At 39.4% G+C, this 27,317-nt stretch overlaps 2 protein-coding genes and 1 long non-coding RNA gene across 3 annotated transcripts; 1 reads left to right on the top strand and 2 right to left on the bottom strand.

Moving 5' to 3' along the window:
- Positions 1–1,124: 1,124 nt before the first annotated feature.
- On the bottom strand, positions 1,125–13,173 carry LOC125559152. The gene is made up of 3 exons (XR_007306383.1): positions 12,833–13,173; positions 12,475–12,596; positions 1,125–1,916 (listed from the first exon to the last, which is right to left on the bottom strand). It is a non-coding gene; the product is annotated as an uncharacterized LOC125559152 (long non-coding RNA).
- Positions 11,983–16,414, top strand: LOC5518064. Its single transcript, XM_032362580.2, has 4 exons — positions 11,983–12,618; positions 13,125–13,395; positions 15,058–15,351; positions 15,888–16,414. The coding sequence occupies exons 1-4, from the start codon at positions 12,277–12,279 to the stop codon at positions 16,157–16,159; spliced, it is 1,179 nt and encodes a 392-aa protein (XP_032218471.1). The 5' UTR covers positions 11,983–12,276; the 3' UTR covers positions 16,160–16,414.
- A 321-nt stretch (positions 16,415–16,735) lies between these two features.
- On the bottom strand, positions 16,736–21,816 carry LOC5518015 (palmitoyltransferase ZDHHC1). The gene is made up of 10 exons (XM_001638006.3): positions 21,619–21,816; positions 21,278–21,505; positions 20,609–20,781; positions 20,286–20,387; positions 19,481–19,599; positions 19,167–19,295; positions 18,771–18,862; positions 18,214–18,266; positions 18,048–18,138; positions 16,736–17,825 (listed from the first exon to the last, which is right to left on the bottom strand). Exons 1-10 carry the CDS (start codon positions 21,775–21,777, stop codon positions 17,175–17,177), a joined length of 1,797 nt encoding a protein of 598 aa, XP_001638056.3. The 5' UTR covers positions 21,778–21,816; the 3' UTR covers positions 16,736–17,174.
- Between the last annotated feature and the right edge of the window lie 5,501 nt (positions 21,817–27,317).

Genomic DNA, 27,317 nt, shown 5'->3' with positions numbered 1-27,317 from the left:
ATTTGGGGTAAATTGCAAATCAAAATAGGCTTTATTTATCGTTGATAGAGCTTCATTCCATAAATTTTAAAACGAATAGTGTCGGCAAATAAAATTCGAATCCTTAATCTAAAATGGATAAAATGTTGCTGTCACTTGGTGATAACTTGAATAGACTGCTGGATATTGGCAAAAATGACGATGACAATTATCAATGATAAATGTTTTCCACTCGCTTTGTACGTTTTATTTATATGGGGATTTTATAGCATCGTGCCTTTATCTACTTTTTTTGTCTGAGATCTAACGCTTGAAAAAAAAGTTGGCATATTTTAAAATTTACTTCTGCTAGCTGTTCTCTTAGGCCGTCATTATCCGAGTATTTACTTTACCATAGGGGCTAAATTAAACCTGGTTTCCCACTTTGCGTTGGCACTCATTCACTCTGGATTGTTTCCATACCTCAAAGCAAACACTAAATGTTCTAAGTCAATTTGGAAAAAGACGTTTACTTTTGTCACCAAGTAACAATAATGAGTGTCGATATTATTATGCTTTGGTTCGACAGATATCTCAAGTAGATTTACAATGCTCCTTCGCAACCAGAAAAATAATACTTACTTAGTAAGAAAGAGAAAGATAAAAAAATGAGTCAATGACTTGTTACAAAAGACAATAAGTGGGTTCCCCCCCCCAAAAAAAAATGAAAAAGTGCATAAGAATACGTAGGCGTAAATATGTTCTACTTTTAAATATGTTTTAAGGAAATTCGCAGAAAACGATATCGATTAAGAAGCTTCAGGCAAGCTTAAATGAACCGTTAGTTGAATATGAAGGCCGGTTTAATTTTATCATACCAAGCCCATTAGACAGGACCAAGAGACCATGACCTAATGCATCTTGTTTGTCAAACGAAAAAAGTCACAATAGCTAGACGAGACATCAGGGAAATTTAATCACTTTTAAAATATATTTTATGCAAATGTATGGCGTTTTGAAGGAAAAAATCCAACTCGTATAAGATTTTTCGGTGAAAAGAAAAACGTATCCGCTCCCTTTACGGTGATACAGAGCTGCGATTTAGGGGGGGGGTGGGGTCGAATGAGACCGTTTGGTAGGTGAAGAGACTGGTTTGAGTCTGATAGGAGAGTGAGGTAGGGGGGGGATACTGTCTCACTCCGAAACATCTCCCGATTATTGTTTTCGTCACCAGTAGGGCTGAGTGGAGATTAAGGCTGTCTTAGCACAAGTCGCCAACAACGCCCTATTTCTGATATGCTTTCAGTTATTATGGCGGAAAGATTTAAACAGCGATATTTTTAAATTGACAATTTTTACACGTCTGGCATGTTAGGTGATACTAGAACTTGTGTGAATATTCTTTTAGAAAGTAGGCGTGTTTCGAGACATTACTATTGGAAATGCGAGCCTTAAATTGTGTTTTAACAATGATTAGATCTGAGCAATAAACACTTTTCGAAGGAATGTTATTTTACAAGAGTACACGCAAGAGATATATCTAACTAATGGGTTGGACTTTAAGCTAGCACGTGCTCTTTATTCCGTCTTCTTACTTTCTTTTTTAATATTCTAAAATCTTAAAAGTAGGTTGGTAAAAAAATGCCGAATAATTGAGAGCAAATGTTTGCCGGAATAAAGAGTTTCGAACATACAAGCACTGCCGGTGGTTGACCAGGTAACCATTCCTTGAGATTCTTTTTTTAGAATTAGAAGCGTTCACGCGCGCAGTGAATATCTGAAAAATAAAATAAAACTGTTCCGCCCTCCATGATGTTTAAGGGTGTATATACTGTAAACGTGGAGAATCGCACGTACAAGTTAGTCTTCACTGTCAGTTTGAATTTCCGAATAATTCTCATTTTTATGAAAGCGCGAATCATCTCCTCCTTTCAGTTCATAGCTAGCAGCCAGATGAGCTATAATCAAATAGGAAACAATAAAATGTCATAATTGAAACATTATGTCGCACGACAAGCCCCGCCCCTGTCACTTGCACTACCCCACCCTACCAAAAGATCACTCGTCCCTTTATGCTATGTATTTATTCGTGCGTTGGACGATTAATTCAAATTCACATTTCATTCATGTAATGTAGGTGAAAAGAAAACGCGAAAATGAATACTGGATTGTATCAGGGGGTTTATCATCACAGGTTGAATCAATTTTATCTGCGATTAATTCAGCCTGAGGCTCTTAGAAACCGCATTCAGCGCACGATAAGGGTAAGGTTTTGGTTTACATTTTAGCTTTCGAATAGAATAATATCTGTACTTCAAAAATAGTCTAAAAAACCTGATAAATGCGTTTAGGAAAGCCATGATGTAGCACACTTTGAAAAGCAAGGGGTCGTAACAACAATATATCAACCGATAAGATTAGGATTGTATAATCACCGTAAGCAAAACACGAGAGATCTCAGTTTTGACAAGAAAACAAGTTCCTAGAGGGTACGGGGGCTATCGCTAGTCGGAAAATGTGACCTTAAAGACTCGTTAGGCGTGTCAACAGGGCGACGCGCGCTACCACCATCGTCAATAAAGAGTTTTAAGAATAGTTAGGGAGCATGAGAGAATCAAAGTCTTTTAGAATAATTAGGCAGCATGCAGCATGCAATCAAGTCCTTTTTTGCCTAGTTGGTTGGCAAGTGATATTCATGTCAATCAGATAGCACGTTTCTCGCATCCTCATTAAAAACAATTAAATTGTTTTTTGTCACAAAACTGTCAAAGTGGCCGCGGTAGCACTATGAACCAATAAAAGCAACGCTTAGAATTTATAATAAAAAAAACGCCCTAAAAGATATCATACATGTTTCTTAACACGGAGAGAACCCTAAAAGATCAATTCATTGATTTTAATATAAAAAAAGAAGAAAAGTTGGGGAATTGCCCACTAACGAAACATATAGTGTGTATTTTTCACAGTTGCTTTGTAGATGACATTGAAACTTGAGACTTCAGAATAATAACTCCTTGTTATTATTCAGCAAAAAACAACATTTTCTTCATTCTTTTTTTCAATCGTCTGCTAATGCGGTCCCCCCAAACCCCCTCCCCCTCTCTGATGTGTTCTCTACTCATGGAAAAATATCAGTCCGAAAACGTCTTTTGAAGTTTCCCGACTTCTCTATATTGTCAGACTACGTGAGATGTGTGATCCGCTGAGAAGACAGCTGTAGCTCAAACGCGGAACCGGCCTCTGATAGAAATCTACTGATGTTATCCGCTTGCGTTTACTATATTTTCTTTTTCAAACTAAGAAATGCGAGCCCTGAGCTAGGTACGCCCATGCTGAAGCAACTCTTTCCCCCTTAAACACACAAATAGTTTAAAGAAATTGTACGCCACATGGTGGGAATCATTCGCCGAGGAACCAATATCTTCTATTGGCACCGATGGGTACATAGAGGTATAAAGAGAGCTTTGTATAAACACTCGGGAAGCAAAGTACATATAAAAGTGATATACGGTCCTCTTGACAGCTTGAGGCACAGGTTTACCATAATCTCAGTGCTTGTCTGGAATATTATCACGGTCACCTCCTGTAATTGTATCTTATACTAGAATAAAGGTCTCGAAAAACACTCAGATGTGTATTTATTCGGAATACACTCTTTTTATAAGAACGGCTTATTTTTAGATGAGACTGGGCCTTTCTTATTTTTTTATTTAATTGGCTGGAAATGTTCTAAAATATGTTCATAATTTTAAGTATAAAAATATACAGCCCAATTAATTATTAGAAGAATTAAACAAATGATCAATAGAAATAATACACTCTTTTTTATAAGAACCATTTTATAAGAACATCCAGCCTGAGATTTTACTAAATTTTAAGAACATGCTAAGAACATGCCGAGGCTCAGATAGCAGATTTTTTGTTCAGTTTTATTCCTGATGTGATATTCTAAAATGCAGAAACAAATTGTGCTCATAGTAACAATCTTATTATTACTATTGATCATTAGTGTAATTCCCTTTGTAATAATTCATTGGGTATTATATTCTTATATACACTAAAATTTAAGAACATCGTTATGAACATATTCAGCCTTAAAATGCCCCCAAAATAAGGCCCATAACGGTCCAGTCTCAACTGAAATTTTTAAATTCTCTTTCGATATGCTCCACATTATGGGATAATTATGCGATTTCAAAGTACCTGAGCCATAAGACATAACACATATATCAACAAACTTAACTGGTAAGATGATTTAATATAATTCAACACTTAGAATTATTTTGCAACAAAATTTTCTCTCAAATAATAAAAGGTCCGCTCAATGGACCAGTCCGCCATGCGGAGAATCTCATCAACAGGAACACCCTTTAAATACTTATCTGGAACAGCAGCACCTCTAACAATGTGTGCTTTATACGTATCAGTATCAATGCCAGCTGCAGCCATTACAGTATTAATCCACCCCTTGCTGCTGAGCCAGTGGACACTGCCTTATGTGGTTTAATAAACGAGATGAACAACTTTGATACTGATTCCCCACTAGAAGTTCTCAGGGAACTTATGCGATTTATGTACTCTTTGAGGGTAACAACAGGACATATTGATTTATCTTCGATTCAAACAAGAAAACTCAACCTTTAAAGAAGGCTTTCTAGGCCTACTGGTTTTCAGGCACTCTGTTATGTCAAAAACTATACATCCATTGCTCAAATTCATATACCTCAAATCTAAAGCACATAAGGTTTGCTCTCTTTGTGCTGATGACAATGCACAGAGCATAACAGTGTTAAAAGTAAGAGTCTTTAAAGAAAGTTGCTCCAAAGGAAACAAAGTCCTCAAATAACTAGTCACTTTAGAGACATCCCAGGTAGACGAATATTGTGCAGAAGGAGTCTTCAGCCTTTTATACACCCTTCGGTAGTCTTGTAACAAGAGGGTGTGAACCGACAGCAACATTGTTCACGCTATACAAGGTAGTGGACAAGGCTGAACGATAGGTATTTATTGTGCTGTAACTCGTCCCTAAGAAATTGACTACCTCCCTCACAGGTGCTTGAAGTAGATCAACTTTCCTCTGATCACACCAGCAACACCATTTCTTCCAAACTGTATTGTACTGCTTGTCAGTCCCAGTTGACCAAGGTGCAGAGATGATTCGGATTGCCTCATCAGAAAATCCCTTTGCAGACAATGATCTCCGGATAACATCCATCCTGCCAGGTGCAGCCTGTCTTTCAGGGGATGCAGCTCCTGACTGTGAGGAAGTGTCAGCAGATGGTCCATCCGTGGAAGCAGTATTGGCTGAGCTATGGAGAGTTGTAACAATAGAGGATACCATGGTTGTGTTGTCCATGTTTGAGCAACGAGGAGAACTAATGCACTGTCGTTGCGAATCTTGGCCAGGACCCGAGTGTAGAGACTAAAGGGGGGAAAAGCATAACATCGGAAATTAGATCAATGGCATGTGCACCCGGTTCCGGGTGCCATGCAACAAATCGGTCCAATTTTGCATTTGACCTAGATGCAAAGAGATCTAATTCAGGCATGAATGTCTTTGTAACAAGATTATTAAATACGTCCTGATCAAGAGACAACTCTGAATTGGAAGTGAATTCTCTAGATAAAGCATCAGCTTCACAATTACATGTACCAGGGATATGCTAGGAAGAAACAACAATATTCCTTGAAATACACCACCCCCTAATAATAGCAGCAAGTGCATCCAAAGCTGGAGATTTCATTCCACCCATATTATTGATGAAAGCAACTGCTGTGGAGTTACCAAGTCTGAGTCTCACATGAATACCATTTCGATTTTCAACAAAAGCTTGCAAAGCATAGAAAGCAGCCAATAACTCTAGTTATTATGATATATAATAGTTTATATGATGACTAGACTCAGGCAAAGACCATCTACCATTCGTAGACTGCCCATTACAAACTGCACCCCAGCTAGATAAACTAGCATCACATTCTATATAAACATCAACTGGGTTATACCCAAACATAGAGCCATTCAACTTGAAATGTTATTTACTACCCAGTTGATATCAGACATTGCCTGGGAGCCAATCTGGATATTTTGATCAAAGTGATGATTGGAAGTTAAGGCCTGAGTTTTGTCTCTTTCAATAGATCGGTAGTTAAGCTCAATATACCTTGGTGAAAACTCTGGGGGCTAGGCTGTAGCCGAAGGGTAAACATGAAAATTCATAAATGTTATTTCTCCACCTAAACCTTAAATATTTACGATCAGGCTTGTAAAGAATGCTAAAATAAGCATCTTTTAAATCAACTGACACCATAAAATCACCCTTTGCGATGGCATCTAAGGCCACATTAATATTAATGGATCTTTTGTACAAAACTATTCAAGGGCTTTAAATTAATCACTGGGCGCATATTACCAGTTTTCTTTGGTACTTGAAAGATATTTGAAATGAATTCCCAAATGCAGGGAGAAACCTTGCTGATGGCTCCTTTGCTTTTTAACTTAGTGATCTCCTCATCAATAAGCTTTTCCTCATCTTCGCCAAATGGAGGCGGTTTAAATAATTCATTTTGCAAAGGAGACTAACTGAATTCCAAATGATATCCCGATACAGTTTCTAGTACCCAGGGATCACTGGTGATTTTACGCCAGTTTTCAATGTGGTGCTGCAGATTACCTGCATGAACCATAGGTACCTCATTCAAGCTTTGTCCTTGGAGTTCTGGTAATTCTTCTGTGTGTACTGGTAGTTGCTTCCCCTTGTCCTTCGGTCTGGGAACCTTCGTAATCCTAAAAAAGCACTCCGCTTGCCACGCATGGATTGACCAGTGTTGTTGTTGTTGTTTGAGAATTTGTAATCAAAAGAGCGCCCACGTCTCGATGAACTCACTCGAGCTAGTGTCCTTCTAGCAATTTTATTAACTTCACCTATGTCCTTGACATGTTTAGGGAGTTCATCCCCAAAAAGAAAGGTGGCCACAGGATTGGATTTGCTGCACACTGCCTGGTAGGCCTGAGCTATGTCAGGTTTCAGTAGCTCTCGCCTCTTTAGAGAGCACAAGTAAGGCGCATGCCCCAATAGGGTAATAGAATCAGCCAGCATCGGCAAGATATCCTTAGGATCAACTGCTCTACCGGCGATAGAGTCAAACAGCATGACAAATGGCCCGACTGGTGCCAATGTGTGTATGCTAGTGTGCTTCTAAAGTTCACATTTATGTATACATACTCGCAAGGATAGTTTGGCTATCCGACGGAGTTTTAGACTAGCAAAGGTCGCATGCGTGATCCGCACAATTGGCATCACGCTAGCCCGGTCGCAGCTCTAGATCCCACATGGATCTAAGCTGTGGTTTAAAGCACTTCGTTCGAGTCGAAGTCGCCCTGCAGTTTATTTTGCCGATGAAGTTTAACTGAGGCAAACCGGCTATGCCATGCTGACGAGTCCTAATAAGGACGAAACAGCTGTCCATGGTTGCCGAACTGCACGGGTAATAGACTGTGCTAGCGTCCCGTCTTGGCCCGACTGGTGCCAATGTGTGTATGCTAGTGTGCTTCTAAAGTTCACATTTGTGCCGCTTTTACCACATTCTTTTGAAGTTCTTGCAGTCCTAAATCTCTGGACTTGGTGTTTGGCTCTAGATCATGCCACAATTCCACGTTTACTTTAGGAACGCAGAGAAATTTGCAGTTTTCTGGAATCTTATATTTATTCTGCAGCTCATTGAGCTTCTCCTCCAAAGGTTTTTAGAACATGCGTCGTTGACACGCCCGGCAATAACGTCTATAACCTTAGGACCATAGCCCTCCCTTTCCTCAAAGAAAGAGGGTAGGAACTGTGCTGCTGCGCTGGAGTCCAGCGACAAATTAGCACTACTCTCCTTGTCAGGAGTATAATCTCCGACCGCCGGTAAAGGCTAGCCGACGGGTCAAAACCGGAACCGTCCGAGTCGGACGTTTTCCCTGCAATATTAGTCTCACTGGCGTTAGAATTCGAGGTAGCTGCCTGTTTTGCAGTAACTTGCTCGACCAAGAATTTCATTGTCTCGAGCATATGAGATATACCAAGCTGGTCTTTCAGTTCGTCAACATCAAACTCCAATGCTTCTTCGTCTTTATCCTTCGTAGACTGTGTTTCCCACGCTGGTTCACGAGAAATAACGGTTATTTCAGGTTCAATATGGTTCTTCTTATCATCTTTGCTTGCCATTTTCCTTCTGAAAAGAAGTAGAAAGATAAAGAGCTCGCGGTCCGATGCAAAACAAAATATACAAATTGACTCACTGACCTGTAGTAGCACGAAAGGAAGAACTGATTGTATTCTATGTCCCTGGGGTTATATACCACTGTCTCATTTGAATGGCTTAGAAATGTGACCGCTGACCATAGTAAGTTAGGAAGTATGCATAATATATCGAAAGAGAATTAGGGTGTGTGTTTCCCTGCTAGCAGAGGCCTCTTTTCTCTGTATTTCGCTGTGCTTGCGTTCGCAAGGAAAAGATACCTCTGCCATGGGTCGAAACGGTTTTCGTTGCGCATGCGTGTGCGTTTCTAAGCGACCGCGCTTGACGTGCCAAAACCCGTACCATCGCGCGAAAGCTGTCAATATGAAGTTTTTCAAGCGTATACTAGGAGTCCACTCAAAATCTACAAATTTAACTATATATGGAGAACTGGAAAAAACCCCACTAAAATTACAAATTTCTTCCCTTGGTGGCAAAATATTGGTGCCGAATAAAAAGTAGGATATATGAAAACACCTTAGTGGGGGAAACGGCAAAGATCAGCCTTTCTTAAACATCTAATGTCCCTGTAAGGTTTATCAATTCCCTATTTGCTTGGTGTGTGTAACGGTATTCAGTTATGCGTTCATAAAATTTTATCGATTGATTACGACAGTTAATGATTACTTACGTAGCCCGTGTTGTACAATAAATATCAAATTACCGTAAGAACTGATTACCTAACAGGACAAACGTGAGATAGAAGCCTTTCTAGAGACCCACCAACGTTGGTGAGTGAAACCATTTTGTTTGTTATAACTAATATTCAATAGTAACTACTCTCTACTCAATTTAGACGTGTAATTTAGTGCCCATTGATTTCAGTTTGACCATACGCACGAGATTGTGAAAATAAAGAAACTAAAAATCGTATGCGTGCTTACACGTTCGTGCAAAAAGGCTTCCAATCACGACCATTACAGTGTGATTTAAAAACACTACAGGAAATAGATATTGAAGGCCAACAAATTCATACCATGGAAAATATATTAACCCATTGACTCCTGGCTTTTTTTGAGCTGAATTTACAAAAAACAGACTGAAAACAGATACCTCCCCCCCTATTCTGAGTTTTATACAGCCCGTCAGAGTCAAACACAGCTGCACATAGTCAGCGGTATCCAAGCTTTCCAACAGTGCTTTGCGGTCCCCACTTTTAATCCCTCGTCGTTGTGCTGAAGCCAGCACAAGTTGATGGTTGCTCGTATTTTTCATAAAAAATACAGCTATGAGCATATTAGGAGAGTGTCTCAGGACATCATGAAGTCTTTTGGGGCATAATTGAGTGCTTTGCTTATGGATATTTGCAAGCAAAGGTGGATTCATGATGATTTTTTCTTGTTTGGCTTTGCCTGGATGAGAAAATAATTTTCTAATGAATCACCACAGCTCTCCTAAATGCTGTCTTTTCTGAAACCAAATTGATTCCAAAATTGTTTACACTGCTATTCTGGGTCTGTATGACCTGGAATTGATTTGTTTGGCTTTGGGGTGGTGAAAAGACTTATAAAAAAACATCTGACTTTGGGGAGAGGAGTGTTGCCTGGCCCTCCCCTCGTGTATTTTCCCCTGGATCTCCCAGAATGCTTTGCAATCCGTAAATACATCTTCGTGGTTGTACAAGCCTTCAAGGAGTGGACATTGTGTTTCGAGGCCATGGAAATGTACCTGGAGGATCAGAATAAAGGTATCTATTCGTGTCTTGAGCTGTGTTTGCTGATCTCTCTCCCTTGTGTGGTATTTTGAGCGTTTTATTGAGAGGGGTGTTTCTGCTTTTCTCTCCTTGTTCGATTTGAGATTTGTCAAAGAACCTGTGCTATTATTTGGCTTAAGAGTAGATGCCAACACCTTGGTTGGATGCATATCTGCAAGACCATTTATCCCTTAGACTGATGCCTGAGTATCTTCATCTTGTTGTGTTTATTTTGCATTTATGAATTTTTTGGGTTGTGGGTACTTCCCAAAGCCGGTACAGTCCGGTTGAGGGGTCAATGTGTTAAGAAAGTACTATATAAAAGTTATGCAACATTTTGGAGAACCCAGGCACAGTTAAATCAAAATAGTGGAAAGCTACGTACTTATTGCAAGATCAAGACAAATTTTAAACTAGAAAAATATTTATCAGAAGCTAATGTTAGACGCCGACAATCTATGAATAGATTGCGTGTCTCGCCACACAAACTAGCAATTGAAACAGGCCGCTATAAAAATTTACCTTATGAATTAAGGATTTGTGAAAAATTTGAAAAAAATAAGGTTGGGGATGAGTACCATACCTTAATGGAATGCGACTATGTCAATGATATACGTCGAGTATTTTTAAATGATCTATTTGCAATCAATAACTCTTTCAAACTGTTAAGGCCAAAAGACCTTTTTTTGTATATTATGAGCTTAACAGATGACTCCATTACGAGCCTAGTCCTGAAATTTTGTGATGATGTAATTAAATATTATGAATAGAGGATAGGCATATAAGCCAGCCTACATTGTATATTATCCTAATACACCTGTATTGGTATTTATTGGAATAAAGTTATCACATATGCTAATATGCTTTGCATGGGTTTAGTCGCAAATTATGAATCAAACTCCGGTTAGTCTTCCCTGCTAGCAGAGGCCTCTTTTCTCTGTATTTCAAATACAGAGAAAAGAGGCCTCTGCAAATACAGAGAAAAGAGGCCTCTGCTAGCAGGGAAGGTGTGTGTATTCAATTTTATTATTATCAAGACAATCTGATTCTGCATTTTAGAACGCATCTCATTGAAAACGCAATATTTTTCTGCTATCTAAGTCTCGGCATGTTCTTAGCATGTTCTTAAACTCAGGCTGGGTGTGTTAAAAACTTTTTTTTAAAGCGTTTCTTCACTCTAAGTAGAGTGATCGTGAAAAATATTCAAGCCAAGAACACTGAGACTGACTGAGTTGATGGCAAGCCTGTTTGATCGTCGAAATCAAGGCTGAAATTGGTTTCGATGCGAAAAAGGAGACCAGAGTGAAGTTGGTTCCTTATTCGCAGTTCCTTTTTCGTCTGTTTCCTTATTCGCTCAGTTCCTTTTTCAAATCCGGGGGTTACTTACATGCTACCTTTTAATTCGAGTTGAAACAGCATTTAGGCATTACGGTTTATTCAGAACAAGTCCAACAGCATTTTCGTCCGGGAAATTTGGATGCTTTAACGTGCTCGCTGCTAAGCGGAGCTGTGAACATGAGACTCTATCTGCTACAAAAGGTCAAATTACGCAATGCGTGCAATCGCTTTCACAAATGAATCTAGGAAAAGAGGGGAAATCTACCTCTCATCTAGGCTTTCCTTCCAAACGCATTAATATATTTAGAGGAGAAATATTCACGCTTTACTTGACTACGTACGCGTGTAGAAGGAATTTGACCTTGCTAACAAAACCACAATTTGACAGATAGTGCTTGTTGTCAATTAACACCTTGCCTACCAGATAAGGCTCTCACAAAACAAATAGATTAGTGCAGAGACACGAATAGGGAACTGTTCCTTATTCAAGTTAGTTTTAGCGAATAAGGAAATGGAATCTCTCAACGTCCGATTTCGTTTTACGAGTTATCCGAATAAGGAATTGACTATGAAGAGGATTGTCAGTGTTTGCTCATCATTTCTCAATAAAGGAAATGAAATTTCATAACGCCCGATTTCGCTTTAACGACTCCTTTCGAAAGAGTTCTCGAAAAAGGAAATGGTATTTCATAACTCCCGACCTCGTTTTAACTTCTTATCCGAATAAGGAATAAGGAAAAAAGGAGCTCTCCTCTTTCTTTGTTATCGATATTAATTCTAGAAGGGGCACTGAATGGTTCCTGGAACACTTGTGAGCTCAACCAGCAAAATATAACGAGCGTTCGGGATACTCTGCCTTTCATATTTGAGCGTAAATAAAAAGTCTAGCATGCGAGGAGCACTTGAAAAAAGATTCAAGAATAATCATGCGAGCCCTCCAATGCCCCCTCCCCCTCCCCCTCTGTATGTGATCGCCTCAGGCCCTAACAAGGCCACGCTTTCCATTAAACATGGCTTCAATAACGTGCCGTACAGTGCTTTTGCTAGCCACCGTAAGCTACATACACGCAGAGTACAGAACAGTCAAGAAATTTCTTGTACTCGGAGGAAATGGCTTAATGGGAAGCGAACTCGTCTCCTTACTGAATATTCAACCAGCTACAGATATCACTATAGTGAACCGAGGGAATTGGTACTGGGATAGTTACCATCGTATAAAGCCATTCGTCACACACGTCAAGTGCGACCGGTTTATTATCCACGATTGCACCCAGTTAAAGAAAGTCGCGGAGTCCAAGTTCTTCTTTGATGTGGTGTTCGACTTCAGCTCCTATCAAGCAAAGCAACTAAGGGTAAGAAGAAAAGAATGCCGGATAGAATCTTGGATTTAATATTGTTTAACTCAAGCAGATATATTACACTATTTCCCCGCTGAATTACATGACTATCTGTACATAGATCTGTCTATGCCACAAGGAATATACCAATATTGGTATCTAAGAGATATTCAGGATTTGCTGGAATTCCACATAAGAACACATCACCTTTGTTTGGGTCTAGACTAACCTCTGGAGATTTTCCCTCTCGTATCGGGTTCGCGCGCTTCTCCTACTGTCACGCAATCAAAACTAGCGTGTCACGTAACAGCGCCCGCGTGTCACGTACTCTATTTTGTCTTCATTTACATCAAACGTCATTCATCTTGATCCAGGGGTGATTCCTTATTTTAAAGTGGTAGAAGGCCTGGTGGAATATTAAACTCAGAATTTTAGTAGGACATACTTTACATAGGACATACAAAGAAATTGAAAATTCCCCTCCTGCCCTGGTTAACAAAAGAACTATCCCAAATTGACAGGATTTCCTCGATCTGATGCGCCATCGAATTGGTCGTTACGTCTACATCAGCTCAGACTCTGTGTACGAGGTTTCTCAGCTCCCGCCAAACTTTAACGGCGAGCCGAGTCGAGAGGAGGACGCGGTGCGCCCCGCTAGTAGAACTCGCCAGGAGGAGCTCAGACTTGTTGACGGATATGGACACAACAAGCTGGAGTGCGAGGAAGTGTTAGAGGATGAACATGCGCTCACAAAGCTGCCTTACATCAGCTTGAGAATCCCGGATGTTATAGGTAATGGGTAGCCTGCGCAACCTCGTCCCCAGGGTTATTTTGACATCATATTGAAAATTACGCAGAAGACGAGGTTATAGCCTGCGCAGAAAGCGCAAAGGCTTGGGGAGAAAAGGGGTAAACCCCACGCGCCTGGTCTCTCCGTCTCTATTCTTTACCAGCCCTATGGGCTTGCTTCGCAGGTTAGGTACTGGGTCTCGATAGATATCATTGACTCAGAAGGAGGTCCGCATTGAACCTGAAATTGAACCGCGCCTGAATCCAGGAGGTTCGGACTTCATTGAAGTTTATTCATATATTTCGAATATTTGAGTATCCAAGATTTACTCTCATTGTTATCTAATTTTCGCACGTAGTAATCAGGTAATTTTCACAATCTTCGAAACTCTCTACTTTCCGTTACTTGGTGCTCTGTAATTTTTTCTCATTCTTCCAAACCTATCCTTGTACCTATCATCCCAATCATTTCCTAACCCATGCTATCCCGCATCATTTTATTTCTTCCTATTCCCCCCTCCCGTCCTATTCCGTATCATTCCACTCCATTCCATCCTATTCCATTCCATCCTTTACACCCCGCCATCCTTGAGTCATTTTGGCCTTGGCCCTCCCAAAGCCCATCTTATCCCAGACCCATATTCTCACCTTGTCTCATCTTATCCCAGACCCATATTCTCACCTTGTCTCATCTTATCCCAGACCCATATTCTCACCTTGTCTCATCTTATCCCAGACCCATATTCTCACCTTATCCCAGACCCTTATTCTCACCGTGTCTCACCTTATCCCAGACCCATATTCTCACCTTGTCTCACCTTATCCCAGACCCATATTCTCACCTTGTCTCACCTTATCCCAGACCCATATTCTCACCTTGCCTCACCTTATCCCAGACCCATATTCTCACCTTGTCTCATCTTATCCCAGACCCATATTCTCACCTTGTCTCACCTTATCCCAGACCCATATTCTCACCTTGTCTCACCTTACCCCAGACCCATATTCTCACCTTGTCTCATCTTATCCCAGACCCATATTCTCACCTTGTCTCATCTTATCCCAGACCCATATTCTCACCTTGTCTCATCTTATCCCAGACCCATATTCTCACCTTGTCTCACCTTATCCCAGACCGATATTCTCACCTTGTCTCGCCTTTCCCAGACCCATATTCTCACCTTGTCTCATCTTATCCCAGACCCATATTCTCACCTTGTCTCATCTTATCCCAGACCCATATTCTCACCTTGTCTCGCCTTTCCCAGACCCATATTCTCACCTTGTCTCGCCTTATCCCAGACCCATATTCTCACCTTGTCTCGCCTTATCCCAGACCCATATTCTCACCTTGTTTCATCTTATCCCAGACCCATATTCTCACCTTGTCTCATCTTATCCCAGACCCATATTCTCACCTTGTCTCGCCTTTCCCAGACCCATATTCTCACCTTGTCTCATCTTATCCCAGACCCATATTCTCACCTTGTCTCGCCTTATCCCAGACCCATATTCTCACCTTGTCTCATCTTATCCCAGACCCATATTCTCACCTTGTCTCATCTTATCCCAGACCCATATTCTCACCTTGTCTTATCTTATCCCAGACCCATATTCTCACCTTGTCTCGCCTTATCCCAGACCCATATTCTCACCTTATCCTAGGGCCACGTGACAACACCGATCGGTTCTGGTTCTATTTCATCTGGGTGAAGTTCCAGGATGTGCTCAAAAGGCCGGTGAACTACCCTCCCTACCTACAAGGCCGCAAACTCAGTTTTGTCTTTTCGGAAGACGTCGCCATCCTAATGAACCACCTACCCTATCTGCCTGATAATGTCTTTAACCAAGCATACAATCTGGCTTGCAAGGAAATGGTCACTTTGGAGGAGTTTATTAAGCTATTGGGTGAACACGTGGGAGTGCCGGACGTTCAGTTTGACAAGGTTGAAGAAAGAGGTAAAGGGTCTTTCTATAGTCCAAGGGTAATGGTTCCGCTTATCATGTCTTATCCGTACACAGGGGGAGAGGGTGCGCAGAGTCACGCTCACCCCTTTTGGCCGCAATACAGTGGGTAATAATTGAAGAATCGTCTAACACTATCCTTTTTCCATATGATACCTACGACTGCTGCCCCACCCCAACCACGCCCTTACCCCCAACTGGGTACGGGCCTGCAAGTGATATGACGGCGTGTCAGGAGAGGTCTCCTGCGAGAAGCCATTCTTGGTTTCGGTCAGGCTTCTGGGGGATGCGAACGGAAGCGTGAACTACGTCAAAGAACAATTGCGCAGGACCCTTAGAAACCAGGCTGTCCGCTCCTGTTCTTCTTGGGGCGCTCTGGCCTGGCCTTCTTTGATATACTTACCCCACACACCAATTCACATTTGATACTATGTCGAGGAGTCTATTTTGCGACAGGTATCTAGTCCCATGTAAGGCGAGGCGCACTTGATCATGTTTCCTGTACAAATTCTATTATCTGTACTTTGTAGGTGCAACCTACTTTCCCTCCGTCCAGAGAGGCCCTTTAAATATCACGAAAGCGGAAAAGATGCTGCCATGGAAACCAACAGCTCTATCGCGCGTGATAAAGAAGACAGCAGAGTTTTACAGCTACGCGATGTTTGCCACGGAGTTCAAGATGCAAAGAGATGGCACGATCAAGGCTTTCGTACCCGATGAAGTCATGGACAAGTTCCATAAGAAATATCAACAGATTTACGGTCAAGAATTGAAGATAAAGAGATTTCCGGATGAGCTCTGAGTCTCTTCGATTAACTGTTTTAGTTATATGCTTCATGGATAACTGCCATATAGACCTAAACCCCATATAAATGACAACCTTAACCCTAACAATAGAGTTTGTCTTATATCTTATATAAGGGGTTGTCGTTTATGTGGCGTTCAGCCATGAAAGTATATACCGTTTTAAGCACAATCAAACACAAAACAATACATGGCGTTACGCGCATGCGTGCTAATGAGAACCAGCTGAGGTCTGTCGCGGTTGGCCGAGAGCTACTTACCACGATGCATTGCTTTCGTTGTCTTTTTTACACCGGTGAAATATAAAGTATGCGTATTCTTGTGTAACAGTCCATATTTAATAGAGATTTTTTAGGAATCTTTACTGATAAAAACAGCAATGCATTCTGGTAGGGGTGTGTTCGCCAATTAAGTATGTTGTTATGGTGTGGTCTAGACATAACAGACCAAGATCCGTAAAAACGTCCTCATAAAAAAACGCGAAAAACTACGGATGGTGCAAGAAATCCCCCAAAGTGATAAGCGGATTTACTGCCAAGGATGGTAGAGAAACTGGACATGCAGTAAGCAATAATTCATTTGATCTCTTTAATAAAACTACAATGGCCGGATATGGTTCAGACTTAACACACTCTTGGAGTGATTATCCAAATTATATCAAGACAGCTCATGAACATTTACTAAGAAAAAAAAGAGAGAACACACTTCTAGAGTGCTCTATATAACTCTTTGTCCTAATAAATAGCTGGTGTCCATTTTTTAAATATCTATATAACGAATAACTTTAAATATATTTTATTTACTAGTAAAGTATTTTCCCTTTTCTCTTCTTTCCTCGTAGCCTGGGCTACATAATTAACAATTAGACTACGAGTTCGAGTTTTCTATTAGTCAATAGATAGTCAACGAGATGCGTAGACTCATAAAAAACAAGAACGAGTAGTCTAACTGTTTTAGTATAAATGTTGTTGACCCATTATCCGCTAGTCATCCGATGCGCAAGCTCTATTAATTTAACAATTTGAATCACCCTCCCTTCCATAGGAACCAAGAGCTGGTAACGGCCTCCCCCTGGTTGTTAGAGGAGGCAGCTCCACAGCTTCGGGGGTTTTCGACCGTTTCTTTTTCTTCTTTTTCCTACAAATGTTGTCTTGTTCGGATTCAAGTCCCGGTGAATCCTCGCGAGTGGGTGTTTTCTTTTTAACAGAACTCGTCCTTGGTGTCTCAATGTCTTGTTGATATGAATTATCTATAGAATTTGGTTTAGCGACGGCTACTAGCTCTTCGCCGTCACTATCATCATCTAACTCACCAATGGAGCTCACAATGTTTTGTCTCCCGGAATCGATAGTCTTCGCAACTGCTGCATTTTCCGACAAATAATTCGAGCGCACACCTTTGTTTTGTTTCTTCGATTGTTCAGATTTGACTTTGCGTTCCTTCGGCGGCGAAGAGGTGGACGGGCGACTGCCATCCGACGGAGGTTCGATAGATATCGAAGGCGTTCCGTGGAGTAATTGATTCTGCAGCGATTCTTCCGATGATCCTGTGACTTTGTCGCTTGCATATCCTGCGTTGTTGAGTACAATAGCAGGTGCCTGTCCTGACCCCCCAGGGGAGGGTTTTTGCACTTTCTCTGGGGAAGCCCCTTGGCCTTTCATTACCTGAAATAAAAGAAAAAGAAAAACAGAGATGAGAACAGAACATGAAACAGAATGGATCAAACATCAGAAGACAAGGGAGTATATCTTCTACGAAAAATTCATTCATTTTATAGAGCTATGATTTCAGAGTTTTTCTAAGTAGAAGATATACTGTGCGCATTTCTTCCGTGTCAAGCTATAACACCACTGGACTAGTACTTTGTCCATTGCAAGAAAACTCACCTTCGAGCTGATCTCACTCATCATTTTCACAGACGGCTCTTCAGGGGATTCAACAGATGCTGATCGTTCATTATCAGATAAAATCTCATTCCTGCGACATCAAACGAAAACTTGTAGTATCATAGCAACAGAGACCTGCATATTATATGGGAAATGTTCTACATACCTTCTAGTTTCGCTAACTTCTTGCACTTCTGCAACTGGCTTTACTTTATTGCTCTAAAAAAAGATATAAAACAATGCAAACAGTGTCAGCAATGATGACCAAAACATTCCATTTGTTTCATGATACCACGCCTGGTGCTGTTTGTTTCAAGTTGACGTCACAAAGTTAATTGTAGTTTTTCTTACCACCTCCAAATACGTTTTGTCAAAGAAGGCACTATGGATCCGGGGGTTCGGGGGGGGGGACGGGTGGTGGGCTTCAGGGTAAAAGTGCTTGGTAAAATTTCAAAGGAAATTTGAAAGTTACCCCTAAATATACCTGCACGACCCAAAATTGCTACCTTAAAAATACCTTAGAAGCCCTTATAATACCATTTCTAATAGAAAGGCCAACTTTTTTCTCAAATACCCCATAAAAATATCTGAGGGCCGATTTTGATCCTTTAAAACAAAACAAGCAACCCTATCAGGTCAACATGGGAAGGCCCTCCCCCTAGGACTATGGGCCAATAGTAATATAGCTGAACTGTTGTACTGTCCATAAATCCAACACTTTACCATAACTCTCTTGCATCCAAGCTCTATGTCCTGCTTGGTTTTTCGTTCGCGACTATTCACAATGTAATCATAAGTAGTGATATTCAGACACACTGAAACCGTGAAAAGCAAAAACTTTCAGACAGGGTAAGACTCAATTACCTGAGATAATATTCAGACAAACTGCAAAACAAAGAATATTCCATTATATAATAGGCACCTTGCACTAAGAAATCATGTCTCCTTAGGTGTAAAACACTTTAGCTCAAGTTTTTAGCCGCAAAATAAAAACAAGAAAAAGCAAATCATACATGAGTCAGCAATAAGCTGCAGTTGATTGCAGCAGATTTTTCAAAGTTTGCAGTGTTTTGTTCTAACACATTGTTACACAGAAGCAGCTAAACATGTTTTACTCACTGATATAAATATGAAATCCTAGAAGATGGCCAAGTAAGGCTAGCGATATCAGTAGTAACCCGGCAACTACTCCAACAAAAATAATGAACACCTTCTCATCAACTGGCACAAACAGCTTGAGCTTGGTATCTAAAAACATTGAAATACAAAATGTTATCAGAGCCATAAACTGAAAAACACCCAATATTTTGGTATCTGTTTAATAAAAGTATTCAAATTCAAAAGTGAGCAAATAGTTTGATAGGCTTTACTTTATCTGAGGGAATACTCTTACAGCTGAGCCAGAGTGTATTAACAAGGAAGGTAAGTCTTACCAGCTTGAGTCTGAAGTAGATCTGTCTTGTTTACAAAAAATATCACAAATATGTAGAGGTTGAAGGCAAGCATGATAATAGCTCCAATACAACCAGTGGCAACACAGCCTATGAACAGCCTGTGAGTAAAACAAAATATTTTGTTAAGCGTTTAGGAAACCATTTTTTTTAATGATTTAGATGCCACCCCTGAATAGGGGTGAACCTGGGTTTAAAAATAATAATACACTAATAATACAATTAGTGCACGTTAAATGAACACTGCACCTTTTCATGTGATGTTTGCTTGACATGATTTGAATTAACTGTCTGTTTTTACAACACTAAGTTCATGTTGCTCAGAGGTTTTATTTCGACCCAGTGCTGGGGGTTACTTTAAAAAAAAAGTTGTATCGAACTAAAAAATAAAATAACTTTCACTCCCTACATATCAATCTCCACCACCTACTCTCAAACTTAATAAAACCCCTGTTGCTATATGAGCCTGTTACTGTGCTGTAAAATGCAGAGAATTCGGTGCACAACCACTGATCTATTACTTAATTACAACTTAGAATAAATGCCTATAGCATTTGAATTAGTAAATAAGGTTAGTCTGTGTAAACAGTTTGGTGTTAGAGGGTTTTCAAGGTGTTTCAAGGGTTTTCAAGAGAAGAGGGTGTTTTTTTTTAGGAAATTGAATACTACCATAAATAAACACAATTTAGTAAATTCATGGCTGACTTGCAGTAAAAGGGCCCTAAATAGGAATGGTCATTCATAATAGATCATTAACAGTATACATGTGGCCACAAATGAAACTTACTTGTAGTTTCTTCCTCCCACACATGTATTGAGCCATTTGCAATGGTGATCAAAACCAGACACACATTTGTTACACACCGAGCAGTGCTTACTTGTGGGGTCCCTATAAAATAGTAAGATAAAGACTTTTATTTACATGCCTCTAAATTCAGATTGACTGAGTGCTGTTGCACAGTCATAAAATAAATATTGGGAGGCACCACAATAATGGTAGAAAGAAAGAGGAGAGCACAAGTGCCCTAACCCTTGATAGGGCCCTGTGACAGTTTTATTTCAAACAATCACCTAGCATACAGTATAATGTTGACAAACAATCATACTTACACATCTGTCTCACATATATGGCAGTGGTTGTTCTCTATTACATGAGCATGGAGACTTCTGTCGAACAGTGCTTTTTCACGAGTACTACCTCCACGAATACTGACGTCAGCAGGATCCACCGATAGTGCAGCAAGGTGAAAGATGATGTGAAGAAAGTAAAAACCGCCAGGAACCTGACAATCATGAGAGTTAAGGGCATAATCTTAACAACAACAGCAAGCCCGAATTTCATTATAGTCCTTCTGATAAACGACTATTATCGAATGCAATAAGTTGATTGAATTCGATCAAATTCAATGACTGATTTAGCATTTGATGCCATTTAGGTTTATGTCTGGTAAACTTCACTACGTAATCCTTGGTTTGCTGAATCGAGTATAACCAATGAAGAGCTAGCAACACGTATATAAATTAATATGAGCAGCATACAAGGATTAACGACAAAACAATCTAGTACCTAGCAGACGGAAAATTTGAGATAGGGCTGAAATTTGCTAAAGGATGTGTTGCTAATTTGACATTTTATAAAAGTATAAACCTCCTATCAGTTCTCTGTTATAACTTATATAACAAGCACAAAGAAGCCATTTAACAAGTGTTTACAGTGAAAGAGACGACGTTTCCTTTTTACCAAATCTTACACCATATCAGATGTGTTTTCAAGGATACAATGTAGCCAGCTGCTCTCCACTCTGACGGGAGATAGGAGACAAAGATTCCAAAATAAATTATAGCGAAGAATATTATGAAAAACCAAGCAATGAACTGCAATGGATGCCACGGGCAACTCCATCCGTTTATTCTCTCTTTCTGGCCAACAGAAACGGTAGATGGAGTTCTTGAAGAAGTGGGGGCTTCATTTGTTCCATGTAGAAAGCTAGACATTGCTCGTTTGGCCTGAAGAGGTATAAAATCGAATTTTACAAATCATCAAATGCATGTCAAAATTTGAGCTTAAGAATTTGAATTAAGACGTCAAAATTATATCCATTGACAAAAAGAGAGCTTACCTTTTTTATATTTACCGATTTCTGGGCGATCGGAGGCCATTTGTAGAAGAAAAGGGTAATAATTTGCAAGTGTTTCTCGGCATCACTTGTGTTTATTATCAATCGACTTTCAGAGAGCAGAATCGCTCGAGGAAGACTGGGCAGCTGTTGTGTTCTCATGGAAACAACGCGTGACGTAATAATGAGTCTGTAAAAATAGGATCCACTTGGCTGCTAAGGGACATTTTTTATTTGTAAAGTTAAAAAAATGAAATAATAATAATAAATAAATTTAGGCACTGCCTAAAAGCGGAGCCAGCTTTATTACCCTATTTTCATATTGGGAATCTTTGGGAAGTTTAGGGGTATGACCCCCTGAAGAATAGAGCTTCTAGACTAGAATTTCTTTTGAGAATAAAAAATAGATCCATAATAACAACATTCACCTCAGTCTATATGCTTTAAAAAGACTAAAGTGCTGTATGCTTAATCCCCCCCCCCACTTTTTCATACATGTAACTTGTTTAAAATGCACGGTCCGAGCTGGATTATATTTTATCTCAGCTATTTCTCCCACCGTAATGAAATGCTGGACCTCCTCCCAATCACCACTTCTTTTGCAGCTTAACAAAAAAAATATTGCTGATATTTTAGTTTTATTTATTAACAGTGCTCTGTGTAGCTTCATTTGATAGACAACTGATACTGAACAGATATTTCCTATTTTATATTTCTATAATCAAATAATCTAACATATATGCCTTGTCATGTACAGCATTACTCAGTTCTTTTGTCGAGTACAGCTTAGAAGATCAAGAGACTTCAGCAGATGTTTGCAGCAAGAGAGCCCAACATTTTGCACCCAAAAATACCTATGTAAAATTTTCAGCCATTTTTAAAACACAGTACAGGTACAGGTTCCAAATTGCTGAAAGATGCAACTACTAATCTTTGTAAATACAAATATTTCAATTCACTATCTTTTTCCTACTTCAGTCTAACAGCACAGTTATATCATTCTTAAATGTTAACCTCTCAGTCAAAACCCCAGACAAAGTTAGCATAGATAAGAAAAGAGAAATCACATTTGACAGCATCCATTAAGGAGGGGGAGGGCTCCTCCTAAAATAGTTAGATGGGGTTGTTTGTCCTATCTTAAGGGTAAGAAATTATGCTAACTGCTTTTCCTTAGGGAGTGTTCAAAATGCTTAGAGAAAGAAATTGCTTCTGTTTTTATGGGAGTCTCTTTGGGTAAATGGGAATGGTAAACAGCAATTTTACCCAATAACTAAATATTTTGCTAAATATGCTGCTCATTATCCATGTCTTCATACAGTCTCACATCATGGCTTTTGGGTATTAACAGTTCACCTGAATCAGAAAAAAATCGTTCGTTATTATTTCAGTTTTCTAATTTTCTTAAAACATGAGAACAAACATAGAGGAAAACAAATGATTAGATTAGTATCCTTACCAAATGAGAAACAGACAACAGATCAATATTGGCTTTGTATGAGAAAGAAAGAGAGACATTTTGACGTTTTTGTTTATTTCATAAAATTCGGGACAAAAACAGCATAGACAGGAGATAAAGAAAAAGAGAAAGACTTTGCAAGGATGATTGCGAAATGCTTTTTGTTTTCCTCACACATTTGCCAATAAATATCAAAAGAATTCTCAATTAAATAAGCTTAATGATACATAGTTTTACCAACACAACTGTGTATACATGAGTCATCAAGGTCGTTCTTACCTGAGCTAGATAGATAAGTCTTGATTTGTAGATGTATTTTTCTTATTTGTATTGAGAAAAAGTTTCTTTTACGATTATAACTGGGAAGCCGTTTTAGTGCGCGCCTAAATAGCATCCAATCAGCGTTCAAGAAATTGATCTCTCAGCCAATTAAAAACACAGTGGAAGCAAGATGATTGAATAGTGACACCGGAAAAATCAGGAGAAGTTGTAAAACGACGAAAATCGTTTTGTTTGAGAATAATTATCAGAAATATTTGCAAACAAGAATAATTATACTTAAAAGGAATATGAAGAGTTACGTTTTGATTCATATATTCTATTCACACTATTTTGAATTGAAATTTTCGTCCGGAACTCACCTTGACTGTCCATGTTGTTTGCCTGTGGTGTTCGTTCGTTTAGGAGAACAATTCCGTATCTTAGCTATCATAAATAAAACTTTTCTATTTTGATTTTTGCTCTGTAACATCATAATGAGAATAGTAGTGCAGAGCCTCGACAATTCCCTGATAAATGCTGCTGGTTTTGTAGCCTTTTCCATAAACACGCACGCGCGCTATAAAAGGAGGAACCCTGGTTTCCTCCGAAAAATCTGTCAATCAAATCAGTTGAGTCGAGACTTCCAAGCGTGCGGACGTGTCTCACGGAGCTCCCGACAAACCAGAAAAAGAGTCGAGCTACATTGCAAGTAAGTAAAAATTTGGTCTTTTTGTTATCAGAAACGTATTAAAATGCAACGGTATCTGTAGCATAAAAAGTACAATGTTTTTCAGCTGAAAATACATATCTCAATCGTAAATAGAAATAATTTTCTCCCCCTTTTACGTGAGTGCTAAAGTTTCCCCGTTCGGACTTAGTCATGTTGGTGGCTTTCTTTCGTCAGTAAATTCACAAAATTGTCGAAAAAAGAGAAACGGGTAGGTCCTTCTCTCTTTCTTATTTCAATCTCTTACGGGTTTTAGATGACGACGTGATTGTAAACAAACGAGCGCACAACTTCATTTGTGTCGCTCGTATTTCGCTTCTAAGTCCAAGCAGAAGTTTTTTTGCTTTTTGGCACGGGAATATGTACATTTGTCAAAGACGTATCCGCTTATGAAGTGCTTTACTCAATCTTTGACCAAGTTGCATCGATTTTCTCGTATGGTATTCATAATAACCATTCCGCTTCTCAGTGGAAAAAATGGCATTCGAGTTTTGTTAGGCAATGCCTGTAAAAACATTGATTGTTGTACTTAGATCATATGTTGTAAATAAAGCAAATATAATAATTGCTTTTCTTCCTTTTTTTTTCACTTTACTTTTGACCTATTTACATTTCAATCACAGATCTTCCAAGTGCACAAAGTTTGAAGCCCGAGTTCCGAGCTTGCATCTCCTCAAACCACTTCTCCTACTACCAGCTCTCCACTACCAGTACACATTTGTTTATTGTAGATACCTGGATTTACACGCACAGACTAATCTATGCAGTTAACAATAGAAACACAATAGAAAAGAATGTGAGTAAAGGTAACCACTGTACCTGAAGATTTTCCCCAAATATACTGTAATACAATGAAATAAAAGAATGAAAACCATTAATAAAAACTACTTGTTGTTTGAATTAATTAGGCAGCATGCCTATAGTCATCCTAACATTGTTATCATATATGAACCAACACTGATGACAGTGCATCACAAGACAAAATATGTCCTGGTCAATTGGTATTGTAGTTGAGGCAGTCTCAGTCTCAAGGAGGAAGTAAAATGTGAAGTGGAGGCTAATCCAGACTATGAGAGCAATGGGGATGTTAGTTTGTATTTTCAAGGATGCATCAAATTATCTTGATTTTATTATCTGCATTTTCCTAATATTAGATGGAACTCCCAATTCCAAGCAGGAAAGTTAGGGGTATGGGGCCCTGTTCCCTTTTCTCAAAATATAGGAATCAGAAAACCCTTGTATAGATTGTTTATTGTTTCATCTTTTGTAAATGTTTTCACAATGATGGAAAAATAAACTGCATGGTTAGGAAAATTGCCTTTGTTATTGAATAGTTACGCAAAATATTTGTATAGGTAAGATGTGTCATGAACTACAGAAATAACACACCAATTTAGTATATTCAATATGTACATAAATCGAGATGTGTTGTAATGCATCATGATGAAAAGTATTTTATAAAGATAAGATACACATTTTAGGAACCTGGGTATATGGAGAGGGGCTTTTATTTGATAGTAGGTCCTAACATGGCTTGCTGTCTATTTCAGATTTAGATTTCTGGAGCACATAGCCATGAATTGTCAAGGGGGTGAGCCCTGACATATCATGCAAAAAGCAAAAAATATATATGTCTAATAATAAAGATAATGTACACACACCATGCTAAAGACATGTATATGCAAGCTACTGTATAAAACATAACAAGTGTAGTAAAACAAATGTAGTATTGTTTGTTCAAGTGGATACGAGCTGAATGCTCCACCCTAAATCCTACACAGGACACTAGAACATTGTTGAGGTGAGGTGTGGGCAATGATTCAAAGAGGGGCATTTTAATTTGAAGCTGTATATCAATCCTTTTTGTCTATGCCAAATATCTTCATATATATATCAGGGCTGCATCACAAACACTAGCATACTGTCTCTGTGATCAGTTTATTCAAGGCCATGAAGCATCATTCTGAACAGTATAGACAACATAATAATTATATTCTAGTCTTTATTTATATAAGCTTACATGACATTTCAAAATTATGAGGAAAGATACACAAACATCTTACCTAATTTTTCACCACACTTCCAGATGACATAGATGGTGAGTTTACCACTTCATGGAGTCACCGCAAACACATTGCATCTGCACGCTAGCAGAGTGGCCCTGTCTACAAAATGCAATGCTTTGCGGGTCAAAACAAAGACTACAAAACGGACACTTCCCTTTCGTTTTTTTAAATATAATAAACTTAGCGAATAGATAAATTAGTCGGACTGGCTTCCTGGGATTTTATCAATAGCTATTTAAAAGGGCTGAAGGGTTGAGTTTGTTACGTGATTACTTTACTGATTGTTCTTAGCGCTATATTTAGATGATTAGCAGCCTCCATTCACAACAAAAAAGACGGAAAATGCCGTATTATTACAGCATGTCGAAGACAAAAAATACTATACATGCAACAGAAACCACATTAATTATAAAGTTAGAGCTTTATTGACAAATGAAAAGTTGTTTTAATTATGCTTTATTCGAGCTGTCTTTCTCCCCTTTGATAACGCTACCAGGCGCCATGTTGGATACTGATTAGTATGCAAAAAAGGGGGCAGAGCGATCCCTTTTATAGCGCGTTCGTGTTTAAACCATAAAGTTTTCAACCACAGCACCAGGTGAAGAAATCGAGCCGATATTCAAAGCTTGTAAGAACAAAGCAGTAGACAGATGTATCCTTCAAATTCTTATTTTCATACGGCCATTTGACTGGATAATTAGTTGCATTTTCTCTATTAAACACTTTTTTTGTCAATTCTTCCCTGCCAGCTTGTGTTCCGTTGATCGTTTGATGTCGAAAGTCAGAATAGGCTCAGTCCCCCCCCCCCCCCCGGCTTTCCAAGCCCCCCTCCACCTCCTGTCGGAGCCAGTCTGTCATTGGTTTAGAGTGATCAATCAATTAGCTGGCCTGGTTGCATGAGCTGGTCACGTGAGTGGTACAGCCAGCTGACAGCGTGTGACATGACGTCATTGACCACAAATTTTGAGTCGCCTAGTTTATGACCAATTTCTATACCTATGGAGCTCCGCAATTAGCTGGCCTGGTTGCATGAGCTGGTCACGTGAGTGGTACAGCCAGCTGACAGCGTGTGACATGACGTCATTGACCACAAATTTTGAGTCGCCTAGTTTATGACCAATTTCTATACCTATGGAGCTCCGCGCTGGCTTCGCTAATATATAGATTTAGGCACTGCCTAAAAGCGGAGCCA

The sequence above is a fragment of the Nematostella vectensis genome, chromosome 13 (genome assembly GCF_932526225.1).
Source record: "Nematostella vectensis chromosome 13, jaNemVect1.1, whole genome shotgun sequence".
In the NCBI taxonomy this organism is placed as follows: domain Eukaryota; kingdom Metazoa; phylum Cnidaria; class Anthozoa; order Actiniaria; family Edwardsiidae; genus Nematostella; species Nematostella vectensis.
The sequence above is the reverse complement of the archived record's forward strand: the minus strand, read 5'-3'. Positions and strand labels throughout refer to the sequence as shown.

Excerpts from the sequence above, each read along its gene's own strand:
- LOC5518064 (XM_032362580.2), top strand. The coding sequence starts at position 12,277 with ATGGCTTCAATAACGTGCCGTACAGTGCTTTTGCTAGCCACCGTAAGC. Across the intron at positions 13,396-15,057 it reads GAGAATCCCGGATGTTATAG|GGCCACGTGACAACACCGAT; the intron begins GTAATGGGTAGC and ends ACCTTATCCTAG. Across the intron at positions 15,352-15,887 it reads TGACAAGGTTGAAGAAAGAG|GTGCAACCTACTTTCCCTCC; the intron begins GTAAAGGGTCTT and ends TGTACTTTGTAG.
- LOC5518015 (XM_001638006.3), bottom strand. The coding sequence starts at position 21,777 with ATGAGAACACAACAGCTGCCCAGTCTTCCTCGAGCGATTCTGCTCTCT. Across the intron at positions 19,600-20,285 it reads GTGGGAGGAAGAAACTACAA|GCTGTTCATAGGCTGTGTTG; the intron begins GTAAGTTTCATT and ends TTTTACTCACAG. Across the intron at positions 17,826-18,047 it reads TGAGTGAGATCAGCTCGAAG|GTAATGAAAGGCCAAGGGGC; the intron begins GTGAGTTTTCTT and ends CTTTTATTTCAG.